The sequence below is a fragment of the Gouania willdenowi genome, chromosome 18, assembly GCF_900634775.1.
Source record: "Gouania willdenowi chromosome 18, fGouWil2.1, whole genome shotgun sequence".
Taxonomy (NCBI): Eukaryota; Metazoa; Chordata; class Actinopteri; order Blenniiformes; family Gobiesocidae; genus Gouania; species Gouania willdenowi.
Window position 1 is genome coordinate 25285825 of NC_041061.1, and position 19891 is coordinate 25305715.

Here is a 19891-nt window from a genome sequence, read left to right on the forward strand (position 1 = left end):
GCAGCTTTGTTTTGTTACATGCGACTGGGACGAGAGTCATGCTGAATTTTTAGAAACCAACCTTTTGGACATTACATGGGACAGCCACTGTCCCGTAGACAATGTTCCGGAGATGTCCCATGAGCTCCAGCAGCCACTCCATTCGTTTAGAAACTCCTGTGATGAAAGCAAACAACACGCTGACAGAACACAAAGGCTCGGCTCACATTTAGCACTCGTTGAAGTTGGTGGAACACATGGTGGACTGTACTCAGGTCCCACTTAATCCTTTACATAACCTTTGTTCTGTATATGCTTTAAATATGTCAATACTTTTTTAACTACCTTGTGGTTCATTATAAAAATCACTTTGTGCTACAATAAACTGTATAAAAAAACTGCTTTATCAAACAAAAATTGAGTTGATTTACAGATGGATTCTTGATGGAGTAATTGTTATTCAGCTCTGACCTGTATTGGAACCAGCAGCCAGGCGACACTGGTAAAATGCCTGCAAGAGAAGCCAGCCCACTCGATGGCTCGGCCAGCCCTGCAGTACCCCAGCGATAAGATCATTGAGACACAGAAGAGGAACTCTGCCCTGAGAGGTGAGGTACGCCAAGATGAATCCACTTTTCTCCATCTGAGCCTGGGGACAAAAGAAGGTTGATTTGAAAGTCCAGAAATTAACCAATGATCTGATAAGCAAAATGTCTGGGGCTGAGGAAACAAGGGTATACGAAAAACAATGTAATTAAAGAACAACAGTGAGGGCATGTGAGAACACAGTGACCTTTGACCTCCACTCAGGAGTTGGTGAGTTTTCTGCTAGAGTCCAAATGTGTTCCATAACAGTGAAAATATCTAAGAACGTGTTTATATAATAATAGAGGCTTTGTCAGGTTAATTTCTCTACAATGGAGTTAATTAAACGTGTCATTTCATCAGACATGCTCACCGCCATGTTGCGCGTCAGAGGTGTTGTGACACAATCCGTGACCGGTCTACATGATGATTCTGGTCGTCTCCACAGAGCCATCATCAGCCATTTAAATATCAGAATTTTATCTCAATAACTGAATTTTGAAGTCAAATCAAAAATGGCATTTTTTTAAAACATCAGTTTCTCCAAATATTAATCCAATAAATCAATGTCAATAACAAAATATCAACACTTTTGTACTGTATTGTAACATTTACAACTGAATTATTTAGTAATTTACATATAAATGAATGTTATATTTCATCCCTGCTAACCGCCAGAAGTGGTGCTTTAAGCACTGAATATTCCCCTTCGCCCATGCACAGTGCGAGTATGTATACCAACAATGTCACCTGTGACCCCAGGATAACATGGAGGAAGCTTATATATTCCGGTGTTACTCCAGGGCACTTTCCTTTTTTCTTCTCTCACACAGTTAGCTTTGGAAGATTATGCATTCAGCTACAGCTAACGTTGCTAGTAGCTACGCCAGAGCAGCGAATATTAGCCCTCCACGAGCTGCGACGGTGAGTGTTTTATTAGCGGTAGCTTCACCTATTAGCAACCTCTGTTGGCACTGTACGACTCCAGGGCTTTGGGGTGAGCAGGGAAGATTGTGGCCAACCCCTCCCATCCCCAGACACACACTGTTTCAATCTCTCCCCTGGAAGGAGGTTTCAGACCATCAGGACCAGAACCTCTATCTATCCTTTATTTATCCTTGATATTTATCATTATTATTGTTATTGCTTCTGGTTTGTTTTTTGTTCTTCGCACCAACTACCAAGTCAAATTCCTTGTTCTGTTTTAAACTGTACTTGGCAAATAAAAATCTTTCAGACTCTGATTTCTGATTCTGAATGTAACTATGGTTCTCTGAATCCCGAATGACCGCCAGAGCTCTTTGTCACTCAGAATCCTTGTCTGCTCACGAGAAGATTCTGTAGGAAAGTACCCTGGAGTGAAATCGGAAGATATAAACTTCCTCCGGGTCATCCAGGGGTCACAGGTGACATTGTTGGTATACATACTCGCATTGCGCATGGGCGAAGAGGAATACTCAGTACTTAAAGGAATACTCAGTACTTAAAGCACCGCCTCTGGCACTGCTAAGATTCATAGAACCATAGTTACAACATTCGTAACTCCTCATGTAATTTGTCATTTTTACCTTCCCCTGCAGGCCAAATTGGATGCTTAAAAGCAACCTCAAATGGGGGTACATGTACCTCCAATGGGTCTGTGATAGCACTACAGGGGGTACTTGAGAGAGAGAGAGAGAGCGAGAGAGAGAGAGAGAGAGAGGAAAATTAACAAATGAAAGCATTAAAAAATATGGGGTTTTATAATGTTTATTTTTAGTTTTAAATGATAGACATGATCTTGATTAGAACATGAACTGAAAATTAAATGGTCAGTTTGGTTCCACACCAGGCCGGAGATGACCAGAAATGATAATAACTATAAAAATAAATCTATTCAGGAAATACTAAATACTGTTTCATTACACTTATTTACAAAATGAGATACCGAAAATGTGTGTTATCACTCATTCATTCCACCATTATGCTCTTTAGTTGTTATTTTATAATATTCTTAGCAAAATGTTGTAGTCAGATAAAGGGGGTACTTGGATTCAGGAACAGGAGAAAGGGGATACTTGAGCCAATAAAGTTTAAAAACCACAGCTCTAAAGCATCAGGCCTTGAGTTTGACACGTGTTGTAGGCTGATGTGATTGTGAGCAGGTTGTGAATATTTAGCACAGTATTAGTGTGTCCGTATGTACCTCTAAAACATGCGTGATCCTGTCGATCTCTGTATCGGACATCTCAGACAGACAGCGGGCGATTCCAACGTATAAATCCACTTCATCATCCTGAAACAGACAAAGTTGTCAACTAAACATCAGCAGTGAAAATGCTTCCTCAGAGTTCAGGGTTGGGCTCTTGCAGTAGAACTTTCTGGACAAAAAAAAAAGAAACCCAGCAATCTAGATGTTATTTTAAAACACTGAGAAAAAAAAAAATCAGAAAGCTTGAACCCACAGAGTCAATTGTGAGGAAATGCAAACTAACACCAGACCTGAATTGTGTTGGGCAGGAGCTTGAAGATCTTCTCAGTGGTGGAGCAGAGAATGGTCCAGCAGCTGTTGGGAGGGTTTGGAAGGGCCATGGCCCGAGCCAGGCCCTGTAGCAGGGAGCCACACAGTGGCAGGTGCACCGACTGCAGCTTCCCCTGGAAGAGCTGCACGCCAAAATTCTCCAAGAAAACCTGGAGTTTGTCCTCAGCAACATGCTTCATCCACAAGCCCAGGCTCTCGTAGAGACTTCTCCGACACTGCAGCTGAAGCAGAACATTATAAAAGGTCTCAGGTTGAAGCCACAACAAAGGGGACCAATGCACCACTGAAACAAACAATACTTTATATGTACTGTGTATGGTTACTGGACATGACAAACCGCTGTATCACTGTGAAGTGCGATGGCTGTCCCAATGGCTATAAAAAAAACTAGTACAGGTACTCTTTAAGTTAATTTCTACTACAAATATCTTTGATATTTAAAGGCACACTGTGTAACTTTTGGCCACTAGGGGCGCTAGACCTGTAACTTTCACGCAAGCGCCCCTTGTGCCCACAAGCAAAAATCAACAGTCAGTCGGGCCAGCCTCCCTTCGTCTTTTGATTGTGTATGCAGACAGTAGTTGACCTGTAACTTATGGATAAGGATCGGCTCTAAGGGCTGAGGTGCAAAGCGGGGCTGGACTCGACCCACGGCAACAGTCTATGGGCTGGAGGAGCAGCCGCCGCCGCCACCCTCCTCTCTGACATCACGTGGGAACTATATATAGCCGAGCCTATGGTCACGTGACTGCCGTAAAGTGAAACGTTCTCCAGGCATTCTCCAGGTCACATGACCATGTGAAAGACAGTCCAACTCCTCCAAACTTAGACAGTCGGTATTTCAAGATTGAAGCCCTGCTCGGAGCATTGATACTGTCAAGTGCTGTATATTGGCCTGAGGAATCATTTTAAATAACTCATTTGGGTCAACTCTTTAGGTCAAAAAGTCCACGGTGTGCCTTTAGGTTGAAACGTTGAAAAAATAAATAATCCCTATGGCATTCAAGGCTACAAATGGCAGTGAATTGGCAGTTTAGATGATGTGAGGATTTTTAAGGAGTCCTTAGAAATCCTCACACCATCTGAACTGCCAAAACTGCTCAAAAAATTTTGAGAACCCCTGCTATAGAGGCGGTGGTAACGTAACAATTAATGAAGTGGAATTGTAATCGGAAGGTCATTGTAAAAATGTTGAGCAAGTAACCCTAACTGCTCGCATTGTACATCACTTTGAATAACAGCGTCTGCTAAATTAAATTGTAAACTTGTATAAAATTTTCTATGGTTCGGACATTCTCAGATACACCACAACCCAGACATAGATAAAGCAGGCATAGATGATGCATGAATGGAAATTATCTTTAAGTGTAAACTAAATAGAATGAAATTCAATTAATTAGTACTGAAAGTACAAATTACTTTTTTTTTAATGATTTTATTCTTCCTTAAAAGTGAGTGGAGAAAGACTTACACTGAGGCTGTGAACTAAGGGTAGTGACAGCCAACATCCCAGAAAAAGAGAGGCACTCTGTGAAGACTGAGCCTGACAAACAGCCAGAGCCACACATTGATGCTGCACGTCCTCTCCTACCAAAGAAAGAAGAACCTGACTCAAACTTTCCTTTGACCCTGGTGTACTCAGATACCCAGAAACAAATCCTACCAAAGCTCAGCCTCATGAGAGGCGAGAGGATAGTGCTCCAGTTAATGGGCGGGTACTGGAAGCTCACTCCAACTGATGCCAAAGGACTGAGTGCTGTTTTCACTACAGCTGGATGGAACAGTTCTGGACCTGAGACGATAGGGACACATGGTGACCAGTTGCATAGCACTGTGAAGCTCTCATCATACATTTCTCCTCAGTTCACCAACCTTTCTTTCCAGCCTCGATGATAAAGTCAGTGATGGCTTTGATGATACTCTTCTCTGACAGGTAACTAAAATCCTGAGGAACTAAGAGATAATAGAAACATGTATTACTCACAACTGCCATAGTTTCATTGAAAATGGGAGTCATTTTGTTTCTATGCTGGATTTTTGTAGGTCATAGAGGTTATTTAGGACTCCTTTTCTTGTATAAATTCTGAAGTTTTCAGTTTATTGTACAACAAAACAAAAATTAATTAAAAACACGTCAATGCATCTGTCTCCATTACTCCACATCCCATAATGCAATGTGCAAACCTTTTTCCAACATGAGTGTTTACAGTGGAGATCAAAACAAACTTTCGGGCGGCAATTTCATCCTTTTACATTTGTTTGCGAGTACATTGTCTTTAAAGGGGGGGTATTATGTAAAATCGACTTTTTCAAGATTTATATCATGTTACTATGTCATTCCCTCAGTAAAAACATGCCTGGAGTGTTGCCTTGGTTCATTCATGTATGTTTGAGTAATCTTTAAAAACTCTGACGGCATCCCTTTCAGGTGTAGATTCACCCGAGTCCTCCTAGGAAAGCCTCGGACCTTTCGTCACCGCCCACCGCTCCACAGCAGAGTGCCCCTTCCCCACGTCTCGAGCAGGCAGCAGCACAGCGTCAACTACACTACAGCTAACACCTGGTGGAACTGCGCGTCTCCTGAGCTCATTGTACTCGACACTTTTCAAAATTACAAAATGCCTTCATGGAAGAAATGTATCTTTGGATGCCAAGACAACTGCCCTCTTTTTAGTCCTCCAAAAAATGAGACCAGTCGTCAAAAATGGTGGGACTTTGTTTAACTATTTATGTTGCTTTTAACATAAAATAAATGATTAATCAAACGTTAAACTGTTGCCCTTTATGATTAAAAAAATTGTGCATTTTATGTTATATTTATGATTTCATTGCAACATAGTTTCATTATATATCACTGAATTGTAAAATGTCGCTTCAAAATTACGTATATTTGTTTATGTATTTATGACAAGAGGGTTGAATATTACCAAGTAGACACATCTTGTAAGAGCCTCTGAACTCTCTCAGGTTCGTCTTCAAAGTCACTTTCCAGGTCAGACGCAGGATTAAATTTGTACGAATGCACAATATCCTGTGGTCATTGTGCACAAAGTGATAAAGTGTAGCTCCTTTCCAATAGTCAAATTAAAATGCACCGTAGATCCATAGTAGTTTCAATGCCTGTGGAGCAGTAGTGTTGTGATGACGCCACAGACAGCATGTGGAAGGGGTGTGTCGGAATGGGTAGGAGCTTCTTAAAGATACAGAGGCCTATTTTGTCCGCAGTCATGAAGTCCTTTGAGGGACTGGTGCTGAGCCACCTGAACGACATCACAGGACCCATGCTGGACCCCCTGCAGTTTGCCTATCCCTACATCCTGCATCACCTCGACTCCCCAGGGACCTACGCTAGGATCCTGTTTGTGAATTTCAGCTCTGCGTTCAACACCATCATCACGGACAGCCTTCACCAGAAACTCACCCAGCTCACAGTGCCGGCCTCCACCTGTCAGTGGATCACCAACTCCCTGCAGCAAGTAAGGCTGGGAAGCATCACATCCAGCACCCGGTCACTCAGCACTGGCGCCCCCCAGGGGTGTGTTCTCTCCCCACTGCTAATCTCCCTCTACACCAATGACTGCGACTCAGGGGACCCCTCTGTCAAACTCCTGAAGTTTGCAGACGACACCACCGTCGTCGGAGCTGAACCTGCTCAAGACTGTGAAGATGACAGTGGATTTCAGAAGAAATCCCCTCACACTCCCCCCGCTCATCATTCTGAACAGCACAGTGGCTACCGTGGACTCTTTCAGGTTCCCAGGATCCACAATCTCACAGGACCTGAAGTGGACCTCCCACATAGACACAATCAGAAATAAAAGGCACAGCAGAAGATGTACTTCTTGCGTCAGCTGAGGAAGTTCAACCTGCCAGATGAGCTGCTGATAATGTTCTACACCTCCATCACCTGCACTACTCATCACTGCACTATTATCCTATTATTATTATTATTATTATTATTATTATTATTATTATCTTGTTGTATTATCCTATTTAGTTTTGCACATATTAGTCTTTAACTACTGTTCATATTTGTTTTTTTCTAGTTGATTGTTATTATTTAAGGTTTACATTGTTAGAGAGAGCACAGTTCACCAAGTCAAATTCATCGTGTGTATAACATACATTACATAGCCAATAAAGTTGATTCTGATTCTGATTTCAAGGCGTTTGATACAGCCATGATGCAAGAGCAAATTCCTTCAAGGCAGTTATTTTAATTTACTGCATTTACAGACCAATTCTATAGTGTGCTATAGAATTGTACTTTGTGATTTAAAAAAGCACAATACCCCCCTTTAATAATATTTATCTATGAGGCCAACACTATGTCTTTATATGATAAAAAGTATCGTCTATGGCAGCTTTCAGAACGTTAAGGTAACTTTAAACCTGCCAGCGCGTTCAAACTGATGAACACCACCAATTCATCGCACATTAATATCCCAAGCTGCTTTGAAAGGTAAACAAAGCATGAGAATGTTCCCCAAAACTTACCTGCTGTGTAGCTGTGACGAGTGGACACATGAGCCAAGTGCAGGTGAGCCACCAAGCAGGCGCTGTTAGACTGCAAACCAATAGCTCCTGAGAAACTTATGATCTGAGAATAAAAGAAAACACTACATTTATAAAAGAGAATCCCAAAATCCAGCTACTCTCATCAGTTATACACTGTATACACTAAGGGTGTCCTAATCCAATATTGAATATTTGGTTTGATATCAGCTAAAAAAGATGATTATATTGACCTGTACCTAAAATCTCAGACGCAGTCCATTCCAGACTCCTTTACAGCACTTCTATCCAACAACGTCCGAATCACAACTAAGTAGCAAGGAATAAGACTCATGCTGGTCGAGTGGCAGTATTTCTTGTTGAGGAGCAACTAAACCCCTGCTTTCTGCTGACCTGCCATTACGGGGGAAATACAAAAAATGCCTTCATTATGGGCGTTACTCTTAAAGCAGCTAAGACACACCCAGTCACAGCGCTGCACAGCTGAGCTGTGCTCAACTACTAACATCACAGACACACACAATCCCAACATGAAGCTCACACACACACACAATCCCAACATGAAGCTCACACACACACACAACCCCACAGACACTATAACACTCTTGGGCAAACAGACCCTGCTCTCCAGCCATGAGCCTCAGAACGCCACCTCACACACAAAACACACAAATATATATATATATATAATAGCCGCCGTTCAACCCTTAGAGGGCAGTCACTCTGACATTTTACAACTAAATATGAAAAATTAAAATACTTTTACTAAAATGTTAAACGTTGAACTAGGATCAATCAACAGCACTACTTAATATCCAAATATATATGTATTTAGCAGAAAAAAGTGGGTTTGGGGTTTAGTTACTCTTTAATGTCAGAAGTCCAAAAAAGCAGCCGAGTGCAAAATTTGGCTTTCACAAGTTTCCCATGGTGGCCCACATTAAAACGACCAACATCAATGCACATTTGAAGCAGCATCGCAAAAAACAGCCTTAAGAACAAACCTCTGGCTCCAATAAACAACCACCTCAACAATGCTGTCTAAAATGTTTGAAAAGCTTCACAAACTCCCACAGGACAGCAAAAAGGCACTAGTAATAACAGAAATTATAGGCTAATTCATTGTGCATGATGGCCAGCTCGTTTGTGGCGAGTAGTGTTGGGTTAAAATACCTAATTGAGCACCTCGAGCCTCGCTACATTATTCTTAGCCGCCACTACATTATTGATAAAAGTCTAGCCTCAGGTGTGTGTGCGGGTGTGTGTCTTTGCACCTCAGGCTGCCAGCAGAGGAAATCCCCAAGATGGATCTGGCAACCCGGCTGCAACATCGACTGCCTCTGTGTGTGTGTGTGTGTGTGTGTGTGTGTGTGTGTGTGTGTGTGTGTGTGTGTGTGTGTGTTACAGGCTCTTTGATTAGAGCAGTGGTTCTTAACCTTATTGGAGAAACTGAACCCTGCAAGCTTCATTAGTTCGTAATTGGACAAATAAAATATGATTTCTTCATTCATTAGGTATCTATTTTATTCGGACACACATTTAAACCTTAGTACAAAATGCTTTTAATTTCATTTTACATTTTTATAAATTAATTAAGTAGTTTATCATGGACATTTATTTTGCATAACACATTTTTACTGAGTATGTCTCCTGCACAGAGACTTGCAGCCTTAGAGTTTAATGCCTCAGACTGGCCCACTTTTGATCACAGCCAATATTATAGAAAGTATGTAATTATAACCTTACATGTTAAATCAGTGTATTTTTCTAAAATATTTTTAATTCAGTGTTCAGTACATTGCTTCACAATGTAGATTTATTTCAACATGAGCGCACATCTGCGGTTTGATCAAACCCCGGTAAAGAGCGTTATGGTTAAGTTGTTCAGATTCGTTTGCTCAACTTTAATTTGTGGATTTTGATCAACTCCTTGGTAAATAATAAATGGGTCAGTTTTTCCTCATACCTACTGTTACTGACTATTGTTCTCTGTTTGAGTAATATCACTTATCAAGCCTTTTTCAACATTCCACACTACAAAATAATTATGTCGAATCGGCCAACACTCAACGTGTCAATCTCGGTATCATATCGGAAGTGAAAAAGTTCTATCGTGAACAAATGTGCTAACAGGTATTATTTCAGAAAAGGGAACACAGCTCCAGTCTAACCTGTGTGATGGCACGAATGACCTCATTCAGACTGCTCTGCTGCTGGGATGACAGCTCTGCACCTTTTAGCTGTACACACACACACAATGTACACATCACATAAAGTTCAACCAACAGACTGTAGGCTCAGTGAACATGAGAGAATGAGAGGTTAGAGCCATCACCTGAATAAGGTACCTCTCAGAACCAACCAAAGCCACCAGGCCGTTCACGGCAGCTAGTCTTTGCATGGTGGGACAACCCTGCCACATCAGGAAAATAGTGTACTGTTAATAAATCCACACACACGGTGAGGAAATCACTTCTCTACAACTTTAAATCTAAATACAAGCTTTGGGATTGATGAGTAAAATGTATGTGTACCTCAGCAAGTAAGATTTTGATCCAAGCAGCAAGAAGACGAGGATGTAGATCTTCTGCCTTACCATGACCGGACTTTGACAGGCCATCGACCACCAAGCCCAGAGCTAGAGAGAAGCCTGGAGACTGGAAACATGAACATTGTAAGAATGAAGTAAAAACACTTCTTAAAGAAACTTTTCTTCTTCTGCAGATTCCCAATTGCAAAACTTTTACGAAGTTCAAGACACATAACCATTTGTCAACAAATCCAATGTTTATGAGGGAGTCAAAGACAATCCTATGACCTGCAATTTCAATCTCAGACATTTGTGAGTAAATTCTCCAGTTTTAAAGAGGAAATACCTTCGATTCATTGATCCATAAGGCCAACATTAACATTTGTATAACACAGATAAAGACAGTTATCTTCCCCAGTAGCTTTAGGGCACTTTCGGATAGAAACTTCAGACCAGTTCAATGGAAATTATCTGCTTTGTGCAACAGTTCAAAGACTTAAAAGAGAACCCATCAGGTGAACCCATGCTCTGCTGACCTGTTGACTCTCCTCTGTCAGGGTACGCAGACTGTTCATGATCTCTTCAGCTTTGGCTGCATCAATAAATCCTGCACTGAAGGCTGAAAGGCCTAGACAGGCCAAGAAGTACGCCGACACCTGCACACATTGATGAGACAGCATGCGTCTAAATGATACTACTGGACACCTGCAAAATGAATCCAAAAACACAAAAAATGACAGAACAATATACAAAACGATAACCAAATTTCAACAAATTATGCCAAAAACACTCAGGACGCTTGAGATTTCCATTGAACTGAGATTTTTTACAACAGAGGTCTCTTAATATATTACCAGTTATGGCTTGCTCAAAGGCACTGCTATCACTATCTAAAGATGAATGATCCTTAAATCCCATGTGAACATAGCTTTAAAGGGATTGCCCGCTGTTTTTAGAAGTTTGGCCATAAATCCTAAAAATGTACTTATTAGAAGATTTATATCAAACAAAATGTATTATTATGCACCATGTTTGTTTAATTGCCTTTAAAAAATGGGACTGCTTTACAGTTTTAAAGCCTGTGTTCCACCATCTTGAAATCATGTGATTTACAATGTCACACAGCCCCATTGCCTATAAAAATTGCATTATTTTCTATTGGAGTGAAGCTTTTTCAATAATTTCAAGCAGCTTTTTTTGGTCGAATTGCACAAAAGCACTTTTGCTGCTTTTCGTCTTTGGTTTGGTCTTTGGACACAAACCCTGAGGATAGAAGTCCTTTTGAGTGTGAGTCCATCAACAGTCCATGATTTTCTTGCTAACTTCCGATACCAGAGCGTCGGCCAAGCTTTGTTTCACAGGAGTCCCGAGAGTTGCAACTGTCACTCCTTGCGGTCACAGATTTTTTCCGGATCACAACTGTTTTTAATCCTCTTTCAGGAAACAAAAGAGGTTTATATCTTCAACTTCTCATTATTTAGACCAATCAAAATCAGCACAAATTGGCATTTTGACCAAAATTTAAAAGATTCTAAATGATCTAAAAAGCAGGCTGAACGCTTCACTCCAATAGAAAACAATGGGATGTTTACAGGCAGTGGGGCCATAAAAAAAAATTGGTGGGAAAAGGAATCACAGAGAAACACTCAATTTTATGGTGCCCCTGAAACATTGATTAAAACAAAAAATGTAGATATTGTTTAAACAGTTTTTTTGGTTGAAATGTTTAATTTAGAAGAACTACAAGTTTAGCTCTAATGAGAAATTACTTGTTTTATTCATCCAACCTGATGAGTGCAATAACTTTTTTTCTAAATATTACATAAAATCCAATTGTACACTTTTCTTTAATATAACAACATTTAACAAGCCATGCCTCTGGTAACAAATACATTATTTACAGAAAATTCAATACCATTTTCAAGCTATTCCAATGTGGAGAAGGTAAAGTAATGTGACTAGGTAAAAGTTAATTGATTTGGTTTTACCTGGCACAGTGTCAAATGTGTCTTAGTCACTACACTATTATTCATTTTGCAACAGATTATAGTCAGTGACTCCAGAATGTGGACACGGTGTTAAAATACACTCAATGTCAACAGGTGGCAACAATTTGCACAACAAGGCTGCAACCTGGTGAAATGTCATTTTTTACCTATAGGAATCTTTTTCAATGGCTACTGATGGTTAAAATTCCCCAGTTTCAAGCACTGTTGGTTTAAATGGAAAGGCAGATTTAGTGTCTTTTTAAGACATAACACAGATTTTCAGAGAAAGGTTGAAGCAGTCGAGAACTCAAATATAAGCAGATTCACTGTATGAGTCCAGACTCTTTAATGGCTTGAAGTAAAATTGAAAGAGAAACGTTTATCAAAGTTTACCTCTTGCAGCAGGCGACCCTGGTCACTACTGTCCTGCAGGCTGGCCAGCAATTTGTCCAAAGCTTGAATGATGTGGTTGTGTTGGTCTGTGCGGCCATTATTGCAGAGAGCAGAAAGTACAAGGCCCAGACCCAGTATACAGCCTGATCTAAGAACAGGAAGGTAGAGGATGCAGCAACACATTCCAACATGGCCACAGACTTACTGGTCCTCACGTTAAGAATATGTTGAGCTAATCAGATAAAGGACTGGTGTAGGCAGCATAGATCAATTAGTCAAAGATCATTTGGTTGGAAAAAAAAGTTGTAAAAGCTTCAAACTGACGCTAGGAAGTAGGTTTTGATCACCGTAAACACTAGGGATGGGAATTAATAAGAATTTAGCGATTCCGATCCCATTATCAATATTGCTTATCGATACAAACTCTTTATTATCTTATCTTTGTCTCTAATTTCCTGCAGGGATATCAGCTCTCTTTTAATCCACCAGCTTTAGATTGTTGTCACTGGATAATAATAGATAGAATATATGACACTTTGGCTGCAAATATTTGAGAATATTTACAGTGCTCCTTTTGAACTTGAACAACTTGATCTAAAAGTAATTCAGACATGTAACAAATTATTCTTCTGTACAAAAAAGATGTGGAGTCCTGTGGTTGGATGCATATAAGTGTTTTTACTTCATTCTGTATATCTTGAGTTCTTTTATTTCTTCGTCAGACAAGGACAGTGATTTTGGCAGAACTTTCAGTCCATGAAAAAACACCAGAAATGTGTTTTGAAATCACTTTGGCAGTATTTTTGTGGGCAAACAAGAAACCACAATAAGAATGAAGTAAAAACACTTCTATGCATCTATTTACAGGACTCCATTTCCCATAATGCTATGCGTGACATTTTTCTGATGTTTAAAGTGGACATTAAAACAAACTTTCAAGCGGCAATTTCAAACTTTTGCATCTTTTCTGTCAAAATAATGACAGCGTAATGTCAGCCTTGTGTGTAAACCTTCAAGTAAATTTACCCTATGTTTTTTTCTAATAAATAAATGACTGTCGCTAGCCGCTTTGTCATCATTGAAGTGAAACTAATACTCGGACTTGTATGGCAATACTGACTTGTATTCGAGGTTGGGATCAAAAGAGCAACTTTCCAGAATTTCCAGACAAGAGCAGAGGAAATCAGAGTCTTTCAGCACAGAGACGTCACTGGATCAAAGAAAAGCAAAACCAGTTAAAAGTCACGTTTGTGTCTTGCGGACACACGCACGCACACAGTGTACCTGAGGCGTTGGTGGAGCAGATTGGACAGCACCATGCCCAGTGCTAACCCAGAGTGGAACTGGAGCACCTGGGAGTGGTCGGCAGAGGAGGAGCCTGGAAGGTTATCCTGCAGAGCTAACAGGACCGGGTCTAAAGCATCCTTCCGCCTCAGCACCAACTCTGGCACCAGCAGGGACAAGGCCATGCTGGCACAGGAGCGAGCGATGGCACTAGCTGTGTTCTCTCCAGAGTATGAGCGCTTAAGAAGGATGGGAAGTTAGTGACTGACATACTGATAGAACATGTTGGGTGTCAGATGAAACCTACATGCAGGAACCATGGCAGAACTTGTCCTCTGGGCTGGTGGCTACAGCTGATGATACTGAGGAGGGTGTCCAGCACCATGGATAACCAGCTGGCAGTGGGCACAAACTCTGGTCCAGCCTGCAGGAGTGGTTCAGACGTTATCTACTCTAGGCTCAGGTTGTCAAAACAAAAAAAGTCCTGAGAAAAATTCATAGGGTGTTTGCAGAGCTTCTTACCACCAGGCTGCCATCGTTCTCAGCAGGCAGGCTGCTCTCGTACTTTGCCACCACAGCAGCAAGGCCACTCAAAGCCAGGATGGAGTTTCCTTGAACAACAGGGCTTTCCCTGAAAATCACATAAAACCATTGAACACTAAATACTGTGCCTCAATACCATTCAAATGAAACACTATAGCTGCTGTGAATCAAACTCTTCTCAATGTAATTTGATCATATTTTGAGAAATAGATCCGATTAAATTCAGGTTAGAAAGTAAAGAGTTGGTTCTATTTTATTTCATTTCAAACTCTACCCTTCTCCTAAAGGAGCATATGGCAGGATCAAGAAATAAGCAGTCCAAACCACTGCGGGATCGCGTGCAAACTCTTATAACAGAGTGTCATGGTGTCAGCCTCCATCCTTGTTTTTCAGTCAGCTGTCTGTCTTTTTCTTTAAAAAGTAACTCAACCCCAAACCCACTTTTTCTGCTGAATACATATGTATTTGGGTATTAAGTAGTGATGTTGATTGATCCTAGTCCCATTCTTCACATTTTAGTAAAAGAATCTTCACTTTACGTACTGTATTTAGTTGTAAAATGTCAGATATATTGGCCTCTAAGGGTTGAACGCCGGCTATTATTATTTAATTTCCCTGCATCATCAACTTTCACTGTTGGCCCTGCCCGTCCTATAAAAGCTGAGAGGAGGGAGGAGGGTTTCCTCCAATCACAGCCCTCAGTGAGCATTGATTGACAGGCAATGAGGATGTCTATTGTGTTCCGAGTGAAACAGCCGCTGTGGCGGTGATGTTATTGATGCTGTGCTTCAATAAAAAGCAGATTCTGGTCTAATAGGAGGGTTCATCAAGCTATGTGTGTATTTACAGACACATCTAGGCTATGAGTGTATTCCCACGTGTGTACGTCTTATCACTATGTGCGTGAGGTGGTGGGAGATCAGGGCTGTTTGCTCCTGAGTGGCGTCTGTAAGGCTGTGTGAGCTTCACGTTGTGATTGTGTGTGCCTGTAGTTGTAGTGACACATTTCAGCTTAAGAACTCGCTATGTGTGTGTGTACAGACATATCTTTGTGTGTATTACTATCGGTCTCTGCGCACAGCGATGTGGGCTGACAGAGTGGGCTTGTCTTACTGCTACAGCAGTAACGCCCATAATCAAGGCAGGTCAGCAGAAAACAGGGGTTTAGTTACTCTTTAAGTTTAGGTGTCTGAGTGACAGGCGATGTGGTTTGGATGCCTGATCACTGTGTTGTGTGTGGATCCTGGTCTTTATGGGTGTTTCACCATCTGTCCACCTCTCTCTGTGCACGTCTCTTTGGTTTATGTCTTCCGGTCCGTTTTTGATCGTGTGCGTCCTTCTGTCCATCGCTGCTTGTCTCCATGTGTGCAGTTCTGTTTCTTGTCTGTTCCCTACGTGTGTGGCTCTAGTGTGCGCATCTGTGCGCACTGGATCAGTGATTTTGAGCCTTTCTCAGTCCGCGACTGACAGGTGGAGGTGTTGGTTCGTTTCCAATGTTGCAGCCAGTTCTTGGTTGCAAGTTTAAGTTCTCGGCAGTTATTAGTCTTTAGTCAGCCTTTTGGTTAAACCTGTTGTGTGTGTGGAGGAGTGTGTGTCTGCATTCACGGTTTGAGAAAGTCACATGAGTGACGTCAGGGAGACTGCTGCCGGCTTCGCCTGGTCCTGATACTGAAACTGTGACACGGTTATTTATATTTATTTACTCGCCGTTCACGTGACTGTTTACTGCAAGGCCTCCACAGAACCAGGGTCCATCATGCTTGTCTTCTTCCAGCATTAGCGTCATTTGCCTTCACGTTTACAGAACTGCGCGGGAAATTCGGCCCCTTAATAGCAGTACAAAATGCACCACACAGCCTGTTCAAGGTAATGGGAGATGTGTGAGAGGGCTCATTCTCTTTGGTTTTGAACGCTTCATCTACCATTAGCATTAAAAGACACCTTTTTTCCACAAATCCTGCCCTATGCTCCTTAAATAAAACCAAATACATGAGTTATGTGTAATTGCCATCTACTAAACCCAGCATTCAAGCACACAACTGTACAGACTCACTTTGTAGCAGTTTTAATGACGTCGGTCAGCTGATCTCTGGCCCTGGAAAGTGTGAGATGACACAGAGAGATTACAGTAAATTACAATTATAAAATATAAACGACAATTATTAGCTTCATGGCAAGCACAGTATGGTGGTTCTCAAAGTGATTCACAAAGGTGTTGCTGTGAGGCACCATATCTTCAGTTTGGGTAGATGAATATGAAGTACTTGCAGAATTAAGTGTAGATTTATTTTGTTTGCTCCACATAATTGGAAGGTTGTAAGAAGGTATTTATTGAGAGCATAGAACACCTTTTAGCAAATGCAGGGAAAAAAAACCTCGCAGCTGGCATCCAAGACAGGACAAATCAAATATGAAAAAGAGAATCTAGATTGTTGGTACAACAGCTTCTGTCTTCTGCTTATTTACCTTTTCTATTCAACAATGTGTCACTGTTTGTTTGAAGTACTTCACACTTGACTCAGTGTGCTCTGCGTTGCCAGATACAGATGGTGACTCTTCCCATAAACTGTCAGAATTCTACTAAAATGTTGCCTACACTGCCTTATTTAAAACTCTAAATCCAACCTAGAAACCAAGCTCCCTGGTCTCAGTGTTCGATTTTAATACTTTTCTCACTTACAATAATGTCTTATTTCCCCATAAAGGACATACAGTGGGGCAAAAAAGTATTTAGTCAGCCACCAATTGTGCAAGTACTCCCACTTAAAAAGATGAGAGAGGCCTGTAATTTTCAGCATAGGTATACCTCAACTATGAGAGACAAAATGAGAAAAAATTGTAGGAGTTTTAATGAATTAATTAATTAGTAAATCCTTCGGTAAAATAAATATTTGGTCACCGACAAAAAAGTAAAATTTCTGGCTCTCACAGACCTGTAACTTCTTCTTTAAGATGCTCCACTCATTGCCTGTATTAATGACACCTGTTTGAACTTGTTATCAGTATAGAAGACACCTGTCCACAACCTCAAACAGTCATACTCCAAACTCCACTACGGCCAAGACCAAAGAGCTGTCAAAGGACACCAGAAACAAAATTGTAGACCTGCACCAGGCTGGGAAGACTGAATCTACAATAGGTAAGTAGCTTGGTGTGAAGAAATCAACTGTGGCAGCAATTATTAGAAAATGGAAGACATACAAGACCACCATTGTCGATGCGGCCATTCACAGCTGTGCCGTAAAGTCTCTGGTGCCTGTCGTGGCGGCAATCCCCGAACCCGGTGGTGGCGCCCGGAAGTAAGGGATGCCGTCAAGCTGAAGAAGGAGACCTACCTGGCCTTTTTAGCTGGTAGGACTCCGGAGGCAGCCGAGAGGTACCGGCAGGCCAAGCGTGCTGCAGCCCGCGTGGTCGCTGAGGCAAAAACTCGAGTCTGGGAGGAGTTCGGAGAAGCCATGGAGGAGGACTATCGTTCGGCCTCGAAGAGATTCTGGCAAACCGTTCGGCGTCTCAGGAGGGGGAAGCAGTGCTTCACCAACACTGTTTACAGTGCAGAGTTCCTGACCTCAACTGGGGATGTCGTCGAGCGGTGGAAGGAGTACTTCAAGGGTCTCCTCAATCCCACTGCCACGTTTTCCGATGAGGAAGCAGAGGCTGGGACTCAGAGGCGGACTCGCCCATCACCCGGGCTGAAGTCACCGAGGTGGTTGGAAAGCTCCTCGGGGGCAGGGGGTGGATAAGATTCGTCTTGAGTATCTTAAGTCTCTGGATGTTGTAGGACTGTCTTGGTTGACATGTCTCTGCAACATCGCGTGGCAGTTGGGGACAGTGCCTCTGGATTGGCAGACCGGGGTGGTGGTCCCTCTCTTTAAGAAGGGGGATCGGAGGGTGTGCTCCAACTACAGAGGGATCACACTCCTCAGCCTCCCCGGCAAGGTCTACTCCAGGGTGCTGGAGAGGAGGAGCCAGCCGATAGTCGAACCTCGGATTCAGGAAGAACAATGCGGTTTTCTTCCCGGTCGCGGCACACTGGACCAGCTCTATACCCTTCATCGGGTGCTTGAGGGTTTGTGGGAGTTCACCCAACCAGTCCACATGTGTTTTGTGGATCTGGAGAAGGCGTTCAACCGTGTCCCTCGTGGTGCTCTGTGGGGGGTGCTCCGGGAGTATGGGGTCTGGGGCCCTTTGCTAAGGGCTGTCCGTTCCCTGTATGACTGCAGCAGGAGCCTGGTTCGCATTGTCGGCAGTAAGTCAGACCTGTTCCCACTGCATGTTGGTCTCCGCCAGGGCTGCCCTTTGTCACCGGTTCTGTTCATTATTTTTATGGACAGATTTTCTAGGTGCAGCCAGGGACTGGAGAGATCCCGATTTGGGAACGTCAGGATTTCATTTTTGCTGTTTACAGATGATGTTGTTCTGTTGACTTCATCAAATCGGGACCTTCAGTGTGCACTGGGGCGGTTTGCAGCCAAGTGTGAAGCTGCCGGGATGAGGATCAGCACCTCCAAATCTGAGGCCATGGTTCTCCACCGGAAAAAGGTGGCTTGCCCTCTCTGGGTCGGTGTAGAGTCCTTGCCTCAAGTGGAGGAGTTCAAGTATCTCGGGATAAATCGTAAATCGTGAGATCTATAGACAGATCGGTGCGGCGTCAGCAGTGATGCGGTCGCTGTATTGGACCGTTGTGGTGAAGAGGGAGCTGAGTCAGCGGGCAAAGCTCTCAATTTACCGATCGATCTACGTTCCTCCCCTCACCTATGGTCATGAGAATTGGATAATGACCGAAAGGACAAGATTGCGGATACAGGCGGCCGAAATGAGTGTCATTCGCAGGGTGGCTGGGCGCACCCTTCGCGATAGGGTGAGAAGCTCAGTCACTCGGGAGGAGCTCGGAGTAGAGTTGCTGCTCCTTCACGTCAAAAGGAGCCAGCTGAGGTGGCTCGGGCATCTGTATCGGATGCCTCCTGGTCGCCTCCCTCGGGAGGTATTTCAGGCATGTCCAACTGGGAAGAGGCCTCGTGGAAGGCTCAGGACACGCTGGAGGGACTATGTCTCTGAGCTGGCCTGGTGTCGCCTCAGGGTCCCCCAGAACGGCTGGAGGAAGTGTGCGTGGATTGGGAGGTCTGGGCATCTCTGCTGAGACTGCTGCCTCAAGCGACCCGGCCCCGGACAAAAGTGGAAGAAAATGGATGATGGATGGATAGAAAGTGATCTGCCATCACTCCATGTCCTTCACACTTCATAGACCTCAAAGCATGTTTAAATGACTATCTTCAAACACAGTCCATCATTGCTAAAGCCTTCTAACACAACGACGACCTCATTATTTTAGACACAAACCCACCCTACAGTTCACCTAGCTAGAACTTCTCTTCTATTTTTAGCAGTAACTACATATTGGTGTATGTGTGTGTGTGTGTGTGTGTGTGTGTGTGTGTGTGTGCACCGCTGCTGTGTGACAGTGTTTGTCTCTCTAAAGCACTTCATAGCAAAGAAAATCCTTCATAAAGTAAATTCGATTACATACTGTACAATTCTGATCATGTGTAAATGAGT

General features: G+C 42.6%; 1 protein-coding gene across 4 annotated transcripts in view; it reads right to left on the reverse strand.

Moving 5' to 3' along the window:
- Positions 1-19891, reverse strand: part of focad (focadhesin) — a 69493-nt gene that overhangs the window by 4857 nt on the left and 44745 nt on the right. For all 4 annotated transcript variants that reach the window (XR_003676089.1, XM_028474464.1, XM_028474467.1 and 1 more), the window contains exons 24-41: positions 16392-16433; positions 14318-14426; positions 14103-14219; positions 13796-14034; positions 13632-13721; positions 12512-12659; positions 10667-10786; positions 10135-10257; positions 9936-10013; positions 9772-9840; positions 7583-7685; positions 4958-5038; positions 4749-4877; positions 4557-4672; positions 3046-3306; positions 2750-2839; positions 451-628; positions 62-156 (exon numbers count right to left, since the gene is read on the reverse strand). Coding sequence is in view for 3 of the 4 variants with exons in the window: in XM_028474464.1 (XP_028330265.1) it covers positions 62-156; positions 451-628; positions 2750-2839; positions 3046-3306; positions 4557-4672; positions 4749-4877; positions 4958-5038; positions 7583-7685; positions 9772-9840; positions 9936-10013; positions 10135-10257; positions 10667-10786; positions 12512-12659; positions 13632-13721; positions 13796-14034; positions 14103-14219; positions 14318-14426; positions 16392-16433 (2188 nt within the window). In the remaining variant the exon portion in view is untranslated. The remainder of the gene's footprint in view (positions 1-61; positions 157-450; positions 629-2749; positions 2840-3045; positions 3307-4556; positions 4673-4748; positions 4878-4957; positions 5039-7582; positions 7686-9771; positions 9841-9935; positions 10014-10134; positions 10258-10666; positions 10787-12511; positions 12660-13631; positions 13722-13795; positions 14035-14102; positions 14220-14317; positions 14427-16391; positions 16434-19891) is intronic.